This window comes from Oenanthe melanoleuca, chromosome 2 (assembly GCF_029582105.1).
Source record: "Oenanthe melanoleuca isolate GR-GAL-2019-014 chromosome 2, OMel1.0, whole genome shotgun sequence".
In the NCBI taxonomy this organism is placed as follows: domain Eukaryota; kingdom Metazoa; phylum Chordata; class Aves; order Passeriformes; family Muscicapidae; genus Oenanthe; species Oenanthe melanoleuca.
The window spans coordinates 124,411,976-124,429,973 of NC_079335.1; the positions used below are offsets into that span (position 1 = coordinate 124,411,976).

The 17,998-nt window shown below is 35.9% G+C and overlaps 1 protein-coding gene across 2 annotated transcripts in view; it reads left to right on the plus strand.

Moving 5' to 3' along the window:
- SLC25A13 (solute carrier family 25 member 13) overlaps positions 1–17,998 on the plus strand; it is a 99,869-nt gene that overhangs the window by 57,206 nt on the left and 24,665 nt on the right. For both annotated transcript variants that reach the window (XM_056486185.1, XM_056486187.1), the window contains exons 6-13: positions 715–861; positions 2,440–2,578; positions 3,400–3,493; positions 3,670–3,754; positions 5,911–5,995; positions 6,445–6,603; positions 13,278–13,330; positions 14,266–14,346. In XM_056486185.1, the coding sequence (XP_056342160.1) occupies positions 715–861; positions 2,440–2,578; positions 3,400–3,493; positions 3,670–3,754; positions 5,911–5,995; positions 6,445–6,603; positions 13,278–13,330; positions 14,266–14,346 (843 nt within the window). The remainder of the gene's footprint in view (positions 1–714; positions 862–2,439; positions 2,579–3,399; positions 3,494–3,669; positions 3,755–5,910; positions 5,996–6,444; positions 6,604–13,277; positions 13,331–14,265; positions 14,347–17,998) is intronic.

The window sequence follows — 17,998 nt, forward strand, 5'->3', positions numbered from 1 at the left end:
ACAGCTTGAGAGATTATATACCTTTTTACTTCTCTTATCTCTCAGTAGTACATTTGAATCACAAATTAAGATTATCAAGTGGTTGTATCAGATGTTTATGCCTGTTACTACTACTGAAATACCGAGAACTGATCTTTAATCAGTCATGTAACAAGGAGTTCTAAATTAAACTGGTGCTGTCTTCTGTAAACAAATAACTTTATGTTTTAAATGAGGATATGGTTTGAGGGAATCCTTGCCAGATTAGTAGGTGTCTACATGGAAATCTTGGATGATTTCATTGTCCTCGTTCAGTAAATAGTGAGTGCTTTTACAGAAAATATTTTGACCTGCTGTGACACATGCAATAAACTGGATAATGCACATCATGGAAAACTTTAATGTTCATGAGTGGGACATTACTTGCACTGGTATGTTGGTATGTGTTCTCCATTTCTCAGTTAGATGAATTGGATGACAAATGTCCAGACAGCAAAGAAATCGTGATGTTGTCCTAGGTCCTGAGGACAGTAGTAGAGACCATAGGAAAGGCTAAATAGAAAAGGCTGAAATTTACATAAAAGATACATGCAACAGCCAATTAAAATTAGATTACATGTAGTCATATTTTGTTAGGTATAAGAGTCTTGTAGGATTGCATTACTTATATTAAATGTAACTGTTAAGGTGATTATTTTAAACCTAACTGCTTTTTTTTCCCCCATATGTTTTCAGGAGATACAATTAGAACATGCAAAACAAGCCTTTGTACAGAGAGACAATGCTCAGTCTGGAAGAGTCACAGCTATGGACTTCAGGGACATTATGGTCACTATCCGGCCACACATGCTGACACCATTTGTAGAAGAATGTCTAGTAGCTGTGAGTAGTTCTGGTATCTCAGTTAGCAGACCTGGGATACAGATGTGGGATTCCTTTTCTTATGTTCCTTGACCACTACAGGATGTGTAATCCAGCTTGAGGATGCATGTTTTGAAGTTCAGCAGTTATTATCTACACTTACGAAAATTAACCGTGATTGCTGAATATATGTCCTCAATGTTTCCAGAGCAGAAGACAAAGCATAAAGATGGACCTTAGTAATGGCCTACTAATGTAGAGTTTGCCTTTTTCCTAGCCATTCCATCATAGTAGACTGTGTCAAATATTTTTGAACACCATTACATCCCACTTAGGACATCATCCTCAAAGAACTTGCTTTGTAATGTAAATTCTAAGCTCCTGAGTGTAATTTCCAAGTACCTGGGACAACGTATGAACTGGAACATCAACAACATCACTATATCTTGACTGATAGTTGTTACACTTGACTGTATATTTTGTCTCAGTTTGGAGTGCATAAACTGAATTAAATACTGCAATTCTGCAATTTCATTGAAGAAAGAAAAGAGGTACATTTGGTTTTGACCACAGTTTATAATTTGGGAACTTGCAGTAGCACATTCCAAGTAATCCAAAGCTTGGCCATATTCAGATTTGAAGATCTGCTTAAAGGTCTGTTCTGCTTTGACTTACAAGGGAGAGTTTCAGAGGGATGTATGAAGTGATAAGGAGTGCAAACTCTGTCCAGAATATTAGAAGATGTGTGCAGCAAGAAGCATAGCCAGAAGGTTTAGGGATTGACAGTGAGACCTGGTGCTTTCTTCCATGGTTCTCTCACAGTCTTGTTACCAGCCTTCCTGGGTCATATACTCTCTCATAAAACATCAGATATGATTTTTGATTATCCCTCAAGGTCAGTTAAATTTTGGCAAGCTTATGCGTATTTTTTTTCAGAGGTTTGCTTGATCATTGATCTTAGAACTTAAATAGTGAATTGATCCAATAATTTTTTTCTGTATGCAGACCCAACACCACTTTAAAACAAAGGTTTAGGCTCAGTTCTCATTTGAAAATGAGTAACTGTTTGAAGGTTATTGTTCCCATTATGTTTGACTGCCTGATATAAGCCTGAGAGCTTACTGCTGGTTTTCCATAACTTGAAATGCCTGTGAATTTAAAGGTTTCAGTTGACCTTTTTCAGAAAATGTTTTGGTTTTGTTGAAATTTTCTATATAGTAATATGCTTTACATGTAGAAGTAGATTTCCTCATTACTAGAAATAAGCTAACTTATGAAACATTTCCAACTGAAGTAGTACTGAAACTTGAACTTTTTAAATTACTGCTGGTTATGTTGTTATAATCCTGCATATGTATTTGTTTAGGTTTGTAGGGTGGGGAGAGTTTTATATTCTGGTCATGATTAGTTTCAGTAACATAAGAATCTTTCATAGTTTAAAGTTCTTTGTTTTTTTTGCAGGTTTGTTTTTTTTTTTAAAGGCAAGCCTGCTACTGTCACTCTTGTAAAAGAATATTGTTTGAAAACTTTTATTTCAATGTTTTTTTAGTTTTGTAACAATCTCTTTTCTCTTTTCCCCTTTTACTGTCTGTACTCTAGGCTGCTGGAGGTACCACTTCCCATCAGGTCAGCTTTTCCTATTTTAATGGATTTAATTCTCTCCTTAACAACATGGAGCTCATTAGAAAGATCTACAGTACTCTGGCTGGAAATAGAAAAGATGTGGAAGTCACTAAGGGTTGGTAGAAATTTACAGTCTGGAAGTTTCCTTGGGTATTTGGATGGAGGGAAGAACTCATCTGTGTTCTTTTAAATCAATGGTGGGGGGGAAGCTGCCTTGTTACCATTCCTTGGTTTGCCACTCAGTTTTGTACAGTCCTGTCGGAGTCCACCCTCCAGCTTTTTCATTTTGTTTCAATCAGAAAAAGGTCCTAGTAAACTGGTGGTGGGGGCAGGGTGAGGAAAGTATGTAAAGATACTTAAAAGTTTAAAAAACTTCCTAGGACTCCTGCCAAATTGGCAGCCTATTAAAGTGACCTTCAAGGGTAGTTGAAGAATTCCATAAACTTGTATTGGCGGCACAGTAAGCTGATCTACAAGCTTGGAACAAGATGTTATCTGCTATATCTAACCACTTTTATAGAGAATTCCCTGTGCAACACCAGAGTTTCATTAATGTGGCCTCCTGGGACTATGCATGAAAAGTTCCACGTCTCTTGACTCCTGTTTTGGGGGTTTTTCTTTGTTTGCTTTTTATTTTATATTTTTCCCTCTGACCTGCAGCTGATTGATACCGTATGTCAAATATCCTAAATCCTGCTGGTAGCACTAAGCTTTAAGACCAGAGAGTTGTACTTACTTGCATGAAGGACAGACCATTTAAAGCACACATTTATGTAGTGACAGGAACACTTCTATGTTGGGTAACTTACTCCCCTTCCACCCTCCCCAACTAGCTTCTTCTACTTTATACTGAAATATAGTGCAACTTTGGGATGCTCTGGGTTATTTCTTCTGGTTTGATTTCATTTAATTTTCTGTATTTTTGTTCTGTTGTAGAGGAGTTTGTTCTGGCAGCCCAGAAGTTTGGTCAGGTTACACCCATGGAAGTTGACATCTTGTTTCAGTTAGCAGATCTTTATGAGCCACGGGGGTAAGTGGAGAATTGTCTATCCTCCTCTCTTTCCTCTTCTTTTCTCTACTTCTTGGAAGGAGTGGGAGGTGGTGTTGGGGAACAGGAGAGTGTTGTGTAGTGCCCATGTGCAGGTAATTTTTAGTGATTTGAAAACCAACCTCTAAGCAAACACTAATGTGAATTACTTTCCTCAGGCGCATGACGTTAGCTGATATTGAAAGAATCGCTCCTCTGGAGGAAGGGACATTGCCCTACAACCTGGCTGAGGCTCAGAGACAGGTAAGAACACAAGCCAACATGATGCTATTATTTGTTTCCAGTGCCAGGTAAATAGACAGCCAACCTCTTCCTGTTGTTGTCATCTAAGTTACTTTTCTCTTGTGCTCTGTAATAACTCTGAGGAGTAACATCTTGTTAGAATTTATTTTTTAACCTATGTCATGTTCTCTCCATCTCTTCTTTGTGCCCCTTCCTCTTGGGCTCCGTTTTGGCAGGTCAAATGTAATTTACTTTGGAAAGATAAAATGTATAAGAGTGTCATCCAGCCATTCAGTAAATATTAGATGCATGCCTAATTAAGTTGTTTATGTTTTGTGATTCTGTTGGTCTGTGTTCTTTTCAATGAGGAAAAGAGACTTACTACTTCAAATAAGGATGGTAAAATTCAGCATCTAGCCTATGAAATTGCAGCTCTTGTTCTGAACACATATGCTTGTTCCTGGCTTCACAGTGTTCTCTGCTTTGCTTTTTGCTCTGCTGAATATCAAAGTAGGAGAGCTTATGTATAGACTAACATCACAGTTTCAGTAGAAGCAATAATATTCTCTGCATATCCAAAACCTAAAGGATATTTACTTTCAGTGGTATAACCACAGACAGACTTTTTTTTGGTTTTGGAAAAAGGGAAATAGGAGTATTCTTTAAATATCAAACCTGTTGATCTTTTAGTTTTCGTATCATCTTATCATATTTTGTATTTTCATTGACACAAGTTTCTATACAGACAGATTTAAAACTAACCCTTCTGTTCCTCTCTGTCTCTATTTTAAGGCAGTCTTAACTTTGTGTCTTGTGAGACTAAGGGTTTTTTGTTGGTTTTCTTTTTTCCTGCTCTGGGTCTGTGCAGAGACGCCAGTTTGACCACAATGAGTTGATCCAGGCTACATTTTTAGGACTACCAGGCCATAAGCCAGGCCTCTGTGTGTGTGTGTGTACACATGCATCTCTTTTCCTTCTCTTTTTTCTCCTCCTGCCTCCCCTGCATGTGAACACCCCTACCACCACTCCAAGGCAATATCTGGGGTGGTGGTTTTCTGTTTGTTTGAGCAGTGAGTAAATGGTGATGATGCTGGGATGAATTCAAATGAGTTGGCTCCTAAAAGCTCACCATCTATTCCTAGAAGACTCCTAAAGGAGTTAAAAGCATTTGCATTGGGCTGGATATCAAGTAATGTAAGTTACAATAGGTGGCAGTAAAAGGTAGACAAAAATGAGTGATGAAAGTAGCAGCTTCGTCAGTTTTTGCTTTGGGGCCACTGTCTCTGCTACCATGATTTATGTTGTTCTGAGGCAAGGACAAAGAAACTGTTTAAATATTACTATTTCTTCTTAGTGTATGTACCACTTTTCTATTTTTTCCCACCCAATTCCTTTCTAATGTCAGCTACTTGATGCTGAGATAGAATGATCTTCACCTACATTGATACCTTCAATTTCTTTCTGGTCAACTCCAGCTATGTTGGAATTAATGTAAACACAGGAAAATATATCCATATTCTTATTTTCTTGCTTTACTTGTAGTATCCTATAAAGAACTTACTGCAAAAAGTGCTAGTAAGTGTGAAAGACTTAATGCCCCTGCAGAACTTTTGTTTTCTTTATTATTTTCTTTCATTAGATAGCAATTTTAAATCCAGAACCCTTCTGAAATTTGTTTCTCATTGGGTTAAATCTAGCACTCACAGACTCTGAGCAAAATAAAATTGTGGGGGTGCTTTATGAAACCTTATTTTTCTTTAGCTAATCTTTGTGAATGCTTGCATACTTGTTTTGGTAGCCTGGTAAGTAATAGGTGTACATGGTTTTGGTGACAGTAGAAATAAATTCCAGGCTGGAGTTGCTTTCAGCTGTAGAAAATTAATGACTTAAGAGACAATGTGTAAGCCCTCATTTAGACCACATTTAGACCATTGATTTTGGAGTTGTATAATTTTGTTGTAGTATCTCTTTTCTTTGATATTCCAATCAGAAGAGGCTGCCTTAGAAATCAGTGGAAAAGAAGTAATAATTGAGAGCAAAATCTCTAGTGTATTGTGGAATTTCTTCCAGGTATCCATATACTTGTATCTGTCTGATCATGAAATGTTCTCTTGGGAAATGAGATGTTTTGATTATTTTTCTTGTCTTTCCTTTTGTTTTAAATCCTGCCTTGACAGAAAGCTTCAGGCGATGTGTCTCGACCTGTTCTCATCCAGATTGCAGAATCAGCGTATAGGTTTGCCCTTGGTTCCGTTGCTGGAGGTTAGTCACAGCTGAGCAAAAGAATATTCATCTTCACTGTTTGGGTTTTTTCTTCTTTTCTTTTGCTATTCTCCTCCTGCCTCTCATTTAAGTGTGGGTTGTTTCTCACTCTTTCCCTTGGAGCTGTGTCTAAGGGATGGGATGACTGTAAGACTGAAGGGGAAATCTGGTCTACAAGAATTTTGGAATTCATGAGCTGTTGAAGTTTCCAGGTGGTGTTGCTATCTGATTTGTCCCCAAACAAATTTCAGGAAAATTAAATTAATAATGAGGTAAGAGTGGAAATGCATTTGGTTAAAACTGTGGGAGGTAGTTTAATGTATCCAGAATATATCATGAAGAAAAAATATATAACTGGTATATTAGATTTAAATGTGAAAGATGACAGTTGTAGTCAAACAGTGCAAATGCAAAATCATGTTTTCTTATATCTTGAATTTTATTTGCAGCTGTTGGAGCCACTGCAGTCTACCCAATTGATTTAGTGAAAACTCGCATGCAAAACCAGCGTTCTACAGGTTCTTTTGTGGGAGAGCTTATGTATAAAAACAGCTTTGATTGCTTCAAGAAAGTGCTACGTTATGAAGGTTTCTTTGGGCTTTATCGAGGTAAGTTTAAAAGGTGTTATGTATTAATGATAAGATACTATTAAGAGTTTTGTATGACTGGATTTTTAAGTCTTTTTAGTTCAGACTTCAGGTTTGCTTCTTCTCTGTTACAGGGGAAGGATTTGCGAACTTCTCGGTAATTAAAACTTCTCTGTGATGAGAGCATTTCTGTATGACCTCTCTGTCCTTTCCCTTCTCATCTGCCATAGGGGAACATTAGCAATTTCCTACAGCAAAAATATATTGTTAATAAAGTTCTAATTTCCTTAGCAGTTCTTAGTGTCAAGAATGTTTTTATTCTGTTTGGTAAGAAGTTACATCATCTGTGGCTTTTTGTTCTTTGGAGTACTTTTTGTTGTGTTTCTTTTGAGACAAAAAGTGTCTCTGTGAACCAGTTGTAATTGCTTCAGTAATCATTGGAAATAGTCATCTTTATCAAGTTTTATGTATACCTTTTCTTAAGCTATCACTGGAGTCAGCCAGAGTGATTCACTGGGTTTCAGCCCACTTAACTTTATCTGTGTAACCAATACACCCAAGTTACAAAGTTACCTGTTCCAACCTGCCTTTGTAGGCACTGGAGAAAGCCCCAAAATCTATTGATCCTGTTCAGGATGTAAATCATCCTCACTTTGGATATCTTAAATAAGTTCATGAAGTTAAATGGTGGCTTTTTTTTTGTTCCATCCTTGTCCCAGTTGTGGCGTCAGTGGTGTCAGTTGAGATAACTCAGGAGGAATCATAAAGAATCAGGAACCTTGGCATGAGATTCCAGTTCTTCTCTGTCATAGAGTTAAAGTAAATTATATTTCTGATGTCACAGTTATTGGGATCTTTTATCCCACTCTGCCGTATTCGTAGGAGAGAATTGGAAACTTGCATTGCCGACTTCATTTTTAGCAGCTTGCTTAGAAACTTCTTTTAACTTGTAAAAGTAAGAATACTTTAATGAAAGAAATTAATTGTTTAAAGCAGTTGAGTAAGGAATGAAGAACAGAGGATTTTGGTAACATATTGTTATGAACTGGCAAAGCTATGTTCACTTTAAAAAAAGTAACAGTTCATAAGACAATATGGCAAACAATGTTAGAACTAGGTGGTGTGGTAGGTGTGCACACTGTAGCATACGACCTGGGTTGCTGGGGTTGGCTAAGTAGCTCCACTGTAAAATACAGGCTCTGTAATTATTTCAGCATAATTGGAGATGGGAAGGCTCTCTTATTACTGACTGAGTTTGAGGACATTTTTGGAGTAGACATAATAATTTAATAGAGGGTACCGACATGGTCTCTATTTTGTAAGGATTTATAGCAATCAGAGTCTTTCCAAAGTCCCAAATTACCTAAAGAACCAAATGTATTCCTTGCAAATTTTTGTCTTCTTCTTCCAGCATCCTGAAAGAACAAATATGCAGAATTCTACTGTTGCCTCCTTCAGTCTTATTGAAATTGTGAAGAGCAGTGATTTTTTTTCACCTGGGGGGAAAAAGAAAAAAAAAGAAAAAAAAAAAAAAAAAAAAAAAAAAAAAAAAAAAAAAAGACAAAAACTCAGAAATGTCATAAATGCATGTACTTAACTCTGTTTGCTTGTCCTGAATTTTGAATGATTTTTTTCATTGCCGGGTTTAGGGAACCTTAGGAAACTTTATCAGTATAACTTGCCCTTCCATTCCCCATCATCTTCACTAATTTTCAGTTTTCCAAGGAATACTGAATAGTGAAATCTCAGATAGTTTGGTGGAGCTGACCTTGTAAGACCAGGCCAATAATCTAATTTCTGGATTATGTAGTAGAGCACCATCATTTTAGAGGCAATTTGAGACCTGTGCTTCTACAAATCCTCTCCTTAATGAGCACCCTGACTTAGCTCCCTTTTAAGAGGTAAATAGAGAAAACTGCTTAAAAATATGGAGCTCCCTCTGTGCAGTTCTGTAAAGCTGGACTGCTGCTTACTTTGTAAGGAGATGTTGAAGAAAGTTAAGAGCTGAGTGCAGAAAGAAGTTTCCGGTTAAACTTGAGAGGACAAGAAGATTTGAAAGGAGCATTTTATGGATTAGTGTAATTACCCAATGTAATGCAGTAAACATTTATCAAGAGTCATCTTATTCTAGTCTTGAATCCTACACTAGGTAGGACACACTACAGAGTACATTACATTTTGCTACTCATTGGTAGCACATACTCATTGCAATTCTTTTCTCAACTGATTTGTTCAGGATTAAGTCAATGTGAGTGGTTTTGTCCCCACTAAAGGAGGGAGTAATCATTGGGAGACTTCTCCTTAGCTGAATAGATGCAAAAGCTTTTTAAAAATTGTACTAGAAACATTTAGAGCAGTGGTCTCTTTGTCATGGGGCACTTCAAGAAAGAAAGCAGAAATTAAAAGCCCCACTCTGAACTCAGCCATTTCAGATGATATTTTTAATAAAAGGCTCATATTTCCATCCAACAAAGTGAACTGATTTTTCTTTTTTGTATCACTATTTTTTCCCAAACTTGGAAACCATGTTTTAAACCACTATCTCAGATAAGGATAAATTACACCATCTTGTGGATATATAGAGAGCACTAAATTTGGTTTGATGTCAGTTTGGTTCTAAGTATAATCAGTGTTTCCACTAAGAAGACACTTGGATTAAAAAAAAAACAAAACAAAAACAAACATGATATGAACCTCTGAAGAGTCTTTATAATAAGCATTGTATGAATGCAGTGTTGTTAGCATTTTTTTAAAGACTTCATATCTGAGATAAATTTTTCATCTGTCTCTCAGCATGGCTGAAAAGAATGCTTGTCTCATATACCTGTAATTTACTGTTGTGTCTGTGTTTATACCTGAAATTCATATTTAGAAACTCACAGGTATTTTTATACATGCAAATTTAAGGAGATTTGAAAGCTGTGATTTGGCAAGGTCTCTTCCAACTGATGAGGTCACCTACATGTCATAATAGAATTTTAATCAGAAGTCCACCTGATGAGTCACAGAATGCTTCACAGACTTAAGCAGTGCATCTAGTAGAGATTATTTCACCCATACTTGATAGAAGTTTCATGGGAAATTTAAGTACCAAAGATAAAATGTGGTTTAGGAAAATGTTTGGTAGCCCTGCTATTAATGCCACTTTGCCTAGAGGATGGAAAAGATAGGGAATGCTACTGAAGATCCTGTCTTCTGTGTTCATTAACTGTTCAGGAGCTTGTTTGTTAGTTTTATTTCTGTTGATGGTGCTTCTAGTCCTGCAATGACTCCAAATGCCATCTAATTTAGATTTTAATGATTTGTTCATCATCCAGCTTCATTATCACTGATGGACTCCCATGCAAATGATGCAAAAAGACTGTGACAGAAGCTTTCCTTCCAAATTGGAATACCATTTACATAGTGGAATTATAAGCCTGTTGTACCCCAGATTCTGTCAGAGCACAAAATTTTCAGGAAATACCCCATTTCCAGCCTGAGGGAGCTATATTTGAATGGCAACTGATGATTAATTGTCTAGTTTATTGTGTTGATCCTGTAATGCAAAAATGTGGCAGTGTTCCATTACTTCCTTTAAGATACCTTAATGGTTTCAAATATTTTATCTAGACCAAGCAACAAAACCTTCAGTCACTGTTTTTTCCTAATATGAAGGGAAAATCACATCTGTTACACAGTGTGAAGCTGAAGCTTCTCTGTTAGACATCTAAAAAACTACTTTGGCCAAGTAAGATTTTTGTTTTTCAGTGCCATTAGTACAGCTGGGCTGGACAAGCTGTTGTGTGTGTATTCCCAGTGTATTTAGACTGCTTTCAGAAAATAACTTGTAGGGTGTCACAAACTGAATGCAGCTTTTAATGCTCTCTCTTGCACACACCTTCCCCTTCCCTGAGAGCCCCACTAGACAGTGTGTCAAATATGAAGTGGTACATTGTAATTGCTGCTAAAAAGCCTTGGATATAAAAAAGGCATTGAATAATGTGTTTACTATGTACTATACTGCAGGCTGCCTATGTGCAAGATGTAATGCTCTGATGTTATAAAAGGCATGCATTTTTAAGGCACTGTCAGACATTTCTAAGCCTGTTCTCTGTCTGTGTATGTCATATTGCTGATCTGCTAATGCATAGTAACACTGAGAAATTCCCTCTGTGTCAAGATAACCCCAATAGAAACATGACATTTTCATATGGGGCCTTTGATGTGCTTTCTTTCTTTCAAAACTTAGCATCTTTATCATGTTTAGAAATTTTGCGACAGTATTTCAGGGCTCCCATCAAAACAATAAAGAAAATAAAATTTAATTTTGATGGTCACAGTATATAGAATGCACAGGTACCACTAAGGAGATAGGTATGAGATCAAATGAAGGGTCCTTCTGCCTTTCTAAGACGCTGGAGACAGTAGGCCTACCTGGTACCTAGTAAGGTTATAAAACCCAGTCTTAGAATTCGTGCTAGCTTTTATAGAATACTGTCTGCTATCTTACAGTAGATATATACAACATTATCTGCAATTAAACTTACATTATACTATAAAATCATGTGAAGTAGAAGCAGGAAAACAGAAAAATGTTCTGGGTTTTGGTTGTTCAGTTGGGTTTTTCTAGTGTTAGGGTTTTTTTTTAACTGCTACCTATTCTATTTAATCCTTCTCTTCTCTACCTCAAAGTTTTATGGAAAGCTTTGATTCATAACAGTCCCATTCAGATTTGAGTACAAAACGAATGAACCAGATGGAAAAAAACTTGTGCCAAGATAAACCTTTTTTTCTTAAGATTTTTCAAGTGTTTTTACAAATGCAAAGTTTTGGGAGCTGGAAAATGGTTAAAACACCATCTTCACATCAGTTGAGAGAAAATGGATTTGATTTGTCCTGCTAATGTTGTTTCTAAGATTGGAGGTTTATGCAGACCATCAACTGGACTATTTTTATAATTATCATATCTTTATATTTTAGAGTGTCTTGAAAGTCATGATATATGTAGCTTGGGTGTAATAATATATATATATGTGATTTTAAAATTAATGACCTTTGTGTTTGGAATAGTATCTGTTATATCAGACCTTCTTAATTTTACTGGCCTCGGCTTAGGATTAGGTAATATGCTTTTAAAGTATATGGAACATTTTTTAAGTCTCTGAAGATATAAAGTCATTTGCCATAATGTTTATATAAAGCCACACATGTCCTATAGCAAGTTGTAAATATTATAGCAATTGCAAAGAAAATTTTGTAATGGAAAAAATCCTGTTCGTTTTATATTGTTGTGTTTCCCTCATAGTGCTGCAGATAATGTAATATTTAATTACATAATTCTGAATGGCTTAATGGTTTTTCATTGAGGTCTGGTTTTAAGTCACATGTACAAGTAAAACTTTTAAAGAAACTCAGATTCTGGAATTTAACTTACTCTGCATAATCTCTTTTGGTTTTGAGAAACTGTATTTTTTTATTTGAATATTCAGTCATATGATCATAATGCAGCATAGTTATCTTGGGTAAATGTTACATGTATATGTACATCAGCTGTATGAAAACATCAGTTTATAAATATGGTTGGGTCTCCTGCTACCACAAACCAGATGGTGCTTTTCTTCAATGTCAATTCCTTTTCAAGAGCATCAGTAGGAGCCAGCAAAGGTAATGGATGGTAGCAGGATCCAAGAAAATACTAAACCAGAGCATATGCATTTTTCTCTGTGTTGTTCTGGTATTTAGTTCTTTAAGAAAATGTTTTTCAACAGGTTAACTTTTAAAACTTAATTGGGTTTCGTTTTTGTTATTTTTTCAACAAAATAAAACCATGGAGAAGTGAAAATGTCAGGCTTTGTAGAAAGTACCCAAATTGTTCTGCTTGAGCTGCTAAAACAAAGGGCTCTGCACCAGGAGCTCTAGCTGGGGTGATTTTCTCACATTTTTGAATGGTGTCCTAATTTCATTATGCTGATGAATGCTTGCAACACCATTCTAGCTTCAGGCTTTATTGGTAAGCTTTGCCTATTTTTAGGCTGTGTCATTCAAATGTTTACAAAATATCGACCATTCACTTCAAACCAGTGAAGCTGACAGTCAGAAATTCACCCTTCCAGTTCTGTAGCACATCACTTCTAAAAAAATAAAATAGAAAATTCCATACCTGGATAGAAAGCAACATAACTTCCTTTGTTTTAAGAACTGACAATTTAGTTGGGCAAAGGGCTCAAAAATGCAGTCATACATGTTTGAATGTTTTGCATTATTTTGATTCCTATCCCCTTCAGTCCTGCCATCTAATTGTTTTTGCTAGAAAAAGGTACTGGGGTTTTGACTTTTCAAGTGGATGCATTGTGTATCTCACAAAATTGATTTAAAAGTCTTGATTTTTGTGTGAAGATGCAGAAAATAAAACTCAGTTTAGTACAGTACTGAAGCATATTTGGCAAATCTGTATTAGTGTTTAAATATAAAATGAGCTAGTATGAATTAAAAAGAAAAAGAAACAAATATGTATAGAGAGTGGTAGCAGTTGAAGTGGTAGCACCAAGTTTGTTCTCCAAATTGAATGTTTAAGTACTCTCATTATATATAATAACACAAAATTGCTGTAAAAATCGCCTGTTTCTAGGTGCCGGTCTCTACATACATTTGTTGATTTGTTTGTTTAATACTGAGTTACTCAATGCCTTGAATTCTCTATTTCCATGTTGCAGGTCTGTTACCACAGCTATTAGGAGTAGCACCAGAGAAGGCCATAAAACTTACTGTAAGTTTATAAATGGATTTTTTTTCACATTTGTCCACATTGTAAAATGCATCAAATTACAATTAGCAACTTGTGAACTGTACAAGTGGCATACAAGTCTCATCCAGAGGAGTACATGTGCATTTTAAGAATCTTACAGAAAACTTATTTTTGGATTCACTCCAAAATTATAAAAAGCTTATTCAACTTGTTCAGCTCATCTGTTTGTTTGTAAGCAGCATAGGCCTTTGGTTTCACATCTTATCAATTCAGAATAGTTATTTATTGGAGGGCTTTTGTTTTTGTATCTCCATGTGGTTCCTGTGTGCATGATTCTAGTGCAGCAGGAGATAGTTATTATGAGCATGGAGTGAATTGTTGATAAGAAAGGTACTTGTCTGCGGGATGTTTTTTTCTAAATGTTTTACTTCTGTAATTTTGTTATTTCTTTAGAGTTTGTAAGGCACTTAAGAATTTCTTACTATAATCCAATCATGATATATTGTTTATTCACTGATAAGGTAGTATTCATTAAAGCTAGTAGTATGCCTTAAAAAAAAAAAGGCACACAATGCTACTAATTGAATTGCCATTGTGTTAAAGCTTAGTATTGAATATTCTGATATTAATTTGATATTTTATTTAAATTTCTTAATATATTGAGCACTTCTAAAATATGAATGTATTTTATAATTTTCTGATTTTAAAAATTGCCTTATTAGTGGTGATTTATTTTTTGAGTAGTAAGTATTTGAATTATGCTGCAAATTCTTGTTAGAACGAAGAACATAGCTTTAGAATATTTAATATAAAATCTAAGACTGATTCCTTTGATATCTTGTTGTTTGGGAGCTTAGTGGATGTATTTGCATTTTCATTTGCACAGAATTTGCAGCTGATGAGTGTTTTCTCTGACCTTTTAATTTATCAGCTTTCATAAATGTTTGTCTTTTAAGGTTAATGACTTTGTGAGAGATAAGTTTAGGACTAAAGATGGATCTGTCCCACTGGCTGCAGAAATTCTCGCTGGTGGCTGTGTAAGTATCTTTAATTTCCTTCGTATGACATTCGTGAAAGTGCATTTAAGATTAACTGTGTGGACTAAGGCTTCTGTTTAACTACAGATCCGGTTCAAGAGCAGACTCTCCTAGAGCACCTCAGTTCTTTCCTAGATAGGCCAGCCTTGATGAAAGGGTAAATGTTTCTGTGCATCATGCCTTTTAACTGTGCTCTGTAATTCTCACAGCTTAGAGTTTGTTTCTTTAATGAAAAATGTGTCTTTATTCATGTTGGCTGTAACTTACGGCCTAAAGAGGATTCATGCTAACCTTTCCAGAAGTTAATAATTAGTTACTACTTTGTGGCACCCACTCTACCACGTCACTTCTTTCCTGATGTGCTATTGCACCCACTAATTTTCACTTTTTGCAGTGATACTGGCTTTTTGAAATGGCAAAGACTGCTCATGCTTCTTTGAGTTCACAGGAGACGTAGGCTGTGTAATGTTAGCTCCGTGCATAATGCATTCTTGAATGTAAGCTGTATTTAAAACCCACTAAGATTTTAAGAGTGTTTTCCTTGCACAAAGTAGTATCTTAATGAACAATTGGCATATTACTGGGTAAATGATAATACTTCACTATTTGGTCTAGTTCTGTCTGTTCATATTACAGCTTACAGTATCTGGTGTATTGATTTGTTCAAGCAAATGTAAATACTTCAGGTAAAACGAATAGTTGTTCAAAGACCAGTGTGTTTTACAGATAAAGAGCACTGTTTATTTAAAACAGCTTTGATCACTGGGGCAGAACAATGTTGGTGTATTTTTAATCTATCTTTGTTTCTGCTGTCATAAGACAGATGAGGTCACATTTTCAAGCAGCTTCTACCTGTGTCGAAAACTACAGTGAGCAGCAACTTTAAAAAAAGTGCTTGCGTGTTAACCTCAGTAGGTGCAGAGATTTGTGCTGTGTGTGCTTGCAGAAAGTGAACTACCATTATCTGAGCCTCAGGGTGCAGTGGCTCGGTTGCATTGCAGGCTGAGAAGCCCTGGCTTTCTGTAATTCTCAGGAGATGGGGCAGGATTTGGCTGCTGTCTCACTGCTCCTTCTGTTTGATCACTGACCTGTTGTAGACTGCCAGGTAGGATCCCCTTGTTCTGTAACTTTAGGAGCATTCAGGGAAGAAAAAAAGAAGGGGAGGGAGAAAAGAATGTGGGTCTCTAAAGCCCTAAATAAAAAGCATGCTGTAAATGAAGGAAAAATGCAATAAAGCGCTTGCAGAGTAAAAAGTGTTTGCCCCTTACACTAATAAAAAGTCTCATGAACATAGCAGCCATAGAGAATTCAGCAAAATTTTCATTTAAAATGTCATTTGATCTAGAGTTTTTATTTTACAGACTGCTGTGAATTTTTTAATGCAGTACAAAAAGCACTCTTTACCGAGACCTGTCATTCATGAGAATGCTGCAGCAAGCTTTTTGCCAGCAGTTCATTGTAAGCTAAGGATCTGCTTTAAAAGATAGGTGGTTTGAGATTTATTTCAAATGTGCTGTAAATGTTGGCTTGTCCTAAATTTATATTAACAGTGAGATGCTGCATGAAGTTGTAGCAGTAGACGTGCAGTGGCAGAATGCCCTGAGTTTTCTTTTAACTGTACTGCACCACTTAAGGGCATAGTTTGGTGCCAAGTAGATAGGTTGCAACTTGTCTCTTCTGCAGGTGGTCTTTGGGTTCTTTTGTAATTTTAAACCCAATTCAGACTTGCAGCAGAGACTCTCATTATCAGCGGTGCCTAGGTTTTTTTGGGGTGCATTTTTCTCTCATGGTGTAAATATAAGTGTTAATATGAGATGCCAAAGACATGCTTTTTCCTCTAGCTTTCAGTATTGTATTGGCCTAACTTTTTGTGCCAGCTTAAGCCATTGTGAAACCTGTGATTTCACTGTGGAAGCAGCACGGACAATGTTGAATGCTCGAAAATTGTCAGTCTTGGATTTTACCTCATTTCACAATGTAGTAATCACTTATGTGGGAGGCAAGAAGACAGGAGGGCATGATGTGTTAAAGTCTAGAAAGGGGAAGTCAACTAAGATGAATTTGCTAAGACAGCTGTCCTATCACCTTTCTGCTTTCCATGTATAATTTTCAGCTGGGATTGTTTTACAAACACAGATTTCAATTTTTCTTCTTCAGTGCTTCTGTTTCTTTTGAGAGTATTCATTGCTTATGCAAGAGCTGAGTGCTGGGATGCATGCTAGTTTGTAATGTTTTAAATGGCAGCCCTGTGAATATGGTATAGTAATAATACCTCAGAAAGGGAGGACAAGCAGATACTTGGATAGTTTGGGTTGTTCAGTAACACAAAGGGCTTTGAAGGGGTCAGTATCACCTGAGTAGCTCCACTCTGCTGTTTGCCCAACCATTGCCAGGCGTTGACTTTTAAGTCTCCAAGGAGTTCACTTTGCATCATAATTACTGTGAATTAGTACACATGGCTGACTTTTGCACTTGTAACTAAAGCTGATTGTTTCATTGAACAAGTCTTTTTCTGTTTTGTAAACTGTTTTCTCTCCTAAAAAAAAAAAGAAAGAAGAAAAGAAGAAAATAGATCTTTTATTTCATGACCTTGTGACACTTAATTCAGTTAACAGCCTGTTTCATAGCATTTTATTACGTGAAGATGAAAGCGATAGGTTGGTTGAGATTTTTTTTTTTGAGACCCCCAAGAATACAATTAAAAGTATAACCTTTATACTCATGGAAGGCTGTTATGTAAATTGCTAACACAAGATTTCCATCTCCTTTGTTTGTAAGAAATTTTCCTAATGACTATGGTATTTGTTACCCATAAAAATGCATGTAGCTTTCAGATTTGCACAATGCCTGACACCCACCACGAACTCTGATCTCTGCTGCACATTTCGGACTCACATCACTCATGCAAATCCTAGATACCCCTTTTCATTATAAGCCTAGTAAAAAGCTTCAGTTTCAAGGCACAGTGTAATGATGCTGTAGAGCTAAGATCTGCTGAGCATCTGAACCACAAAGCTGACTTAACCTTATTGAATTAAAATGGGCACAGATATGCTAGGGTTGATTTCTGCTAATGCTGTAACTTACCTTCGGAGTTCCTTATTAAAAGGATGTGTAAGCTGTAAGTACAATTTGAAATATTTTTTTTTTACAGTGGCAATAATCTTGACATTTCTGGAAGCTTTATTTCATGGTCTTTTACTTGATTTTATATTTCAAATAAAAAATAATTTTAAGTCATACCAAGTTTAGCTGCTTGTTTTTTTAATCTTAATTCACTTATGAGCATGTGTTGAAAGTAACCTGATTTTTTTTTTATATAACATTATATATTATTCTTATTTTTTAAATTTATAGTAATACATTGAAAACTTTCTTTGTGAAAGTGTCATAAATACTATATTTGGGGTTTTGAGACATTACCTTTAATTCTAACTTTTTAGGTGACAGTCATTTTGCTTAATATCTTAAATAAAGCAATTCAACATTTAATCACGTTTCTGTAACTAGGAAGGAGATAGAAATATACAATACAAAGACCTATATAAAACATAAAAGAATAATAAGAAAAACAGAAGAAGGATTATAGCATGAAAAGAAATCACTATATAATGTATGTTGCCGTGTCTGCATATATTAATACAATGATATT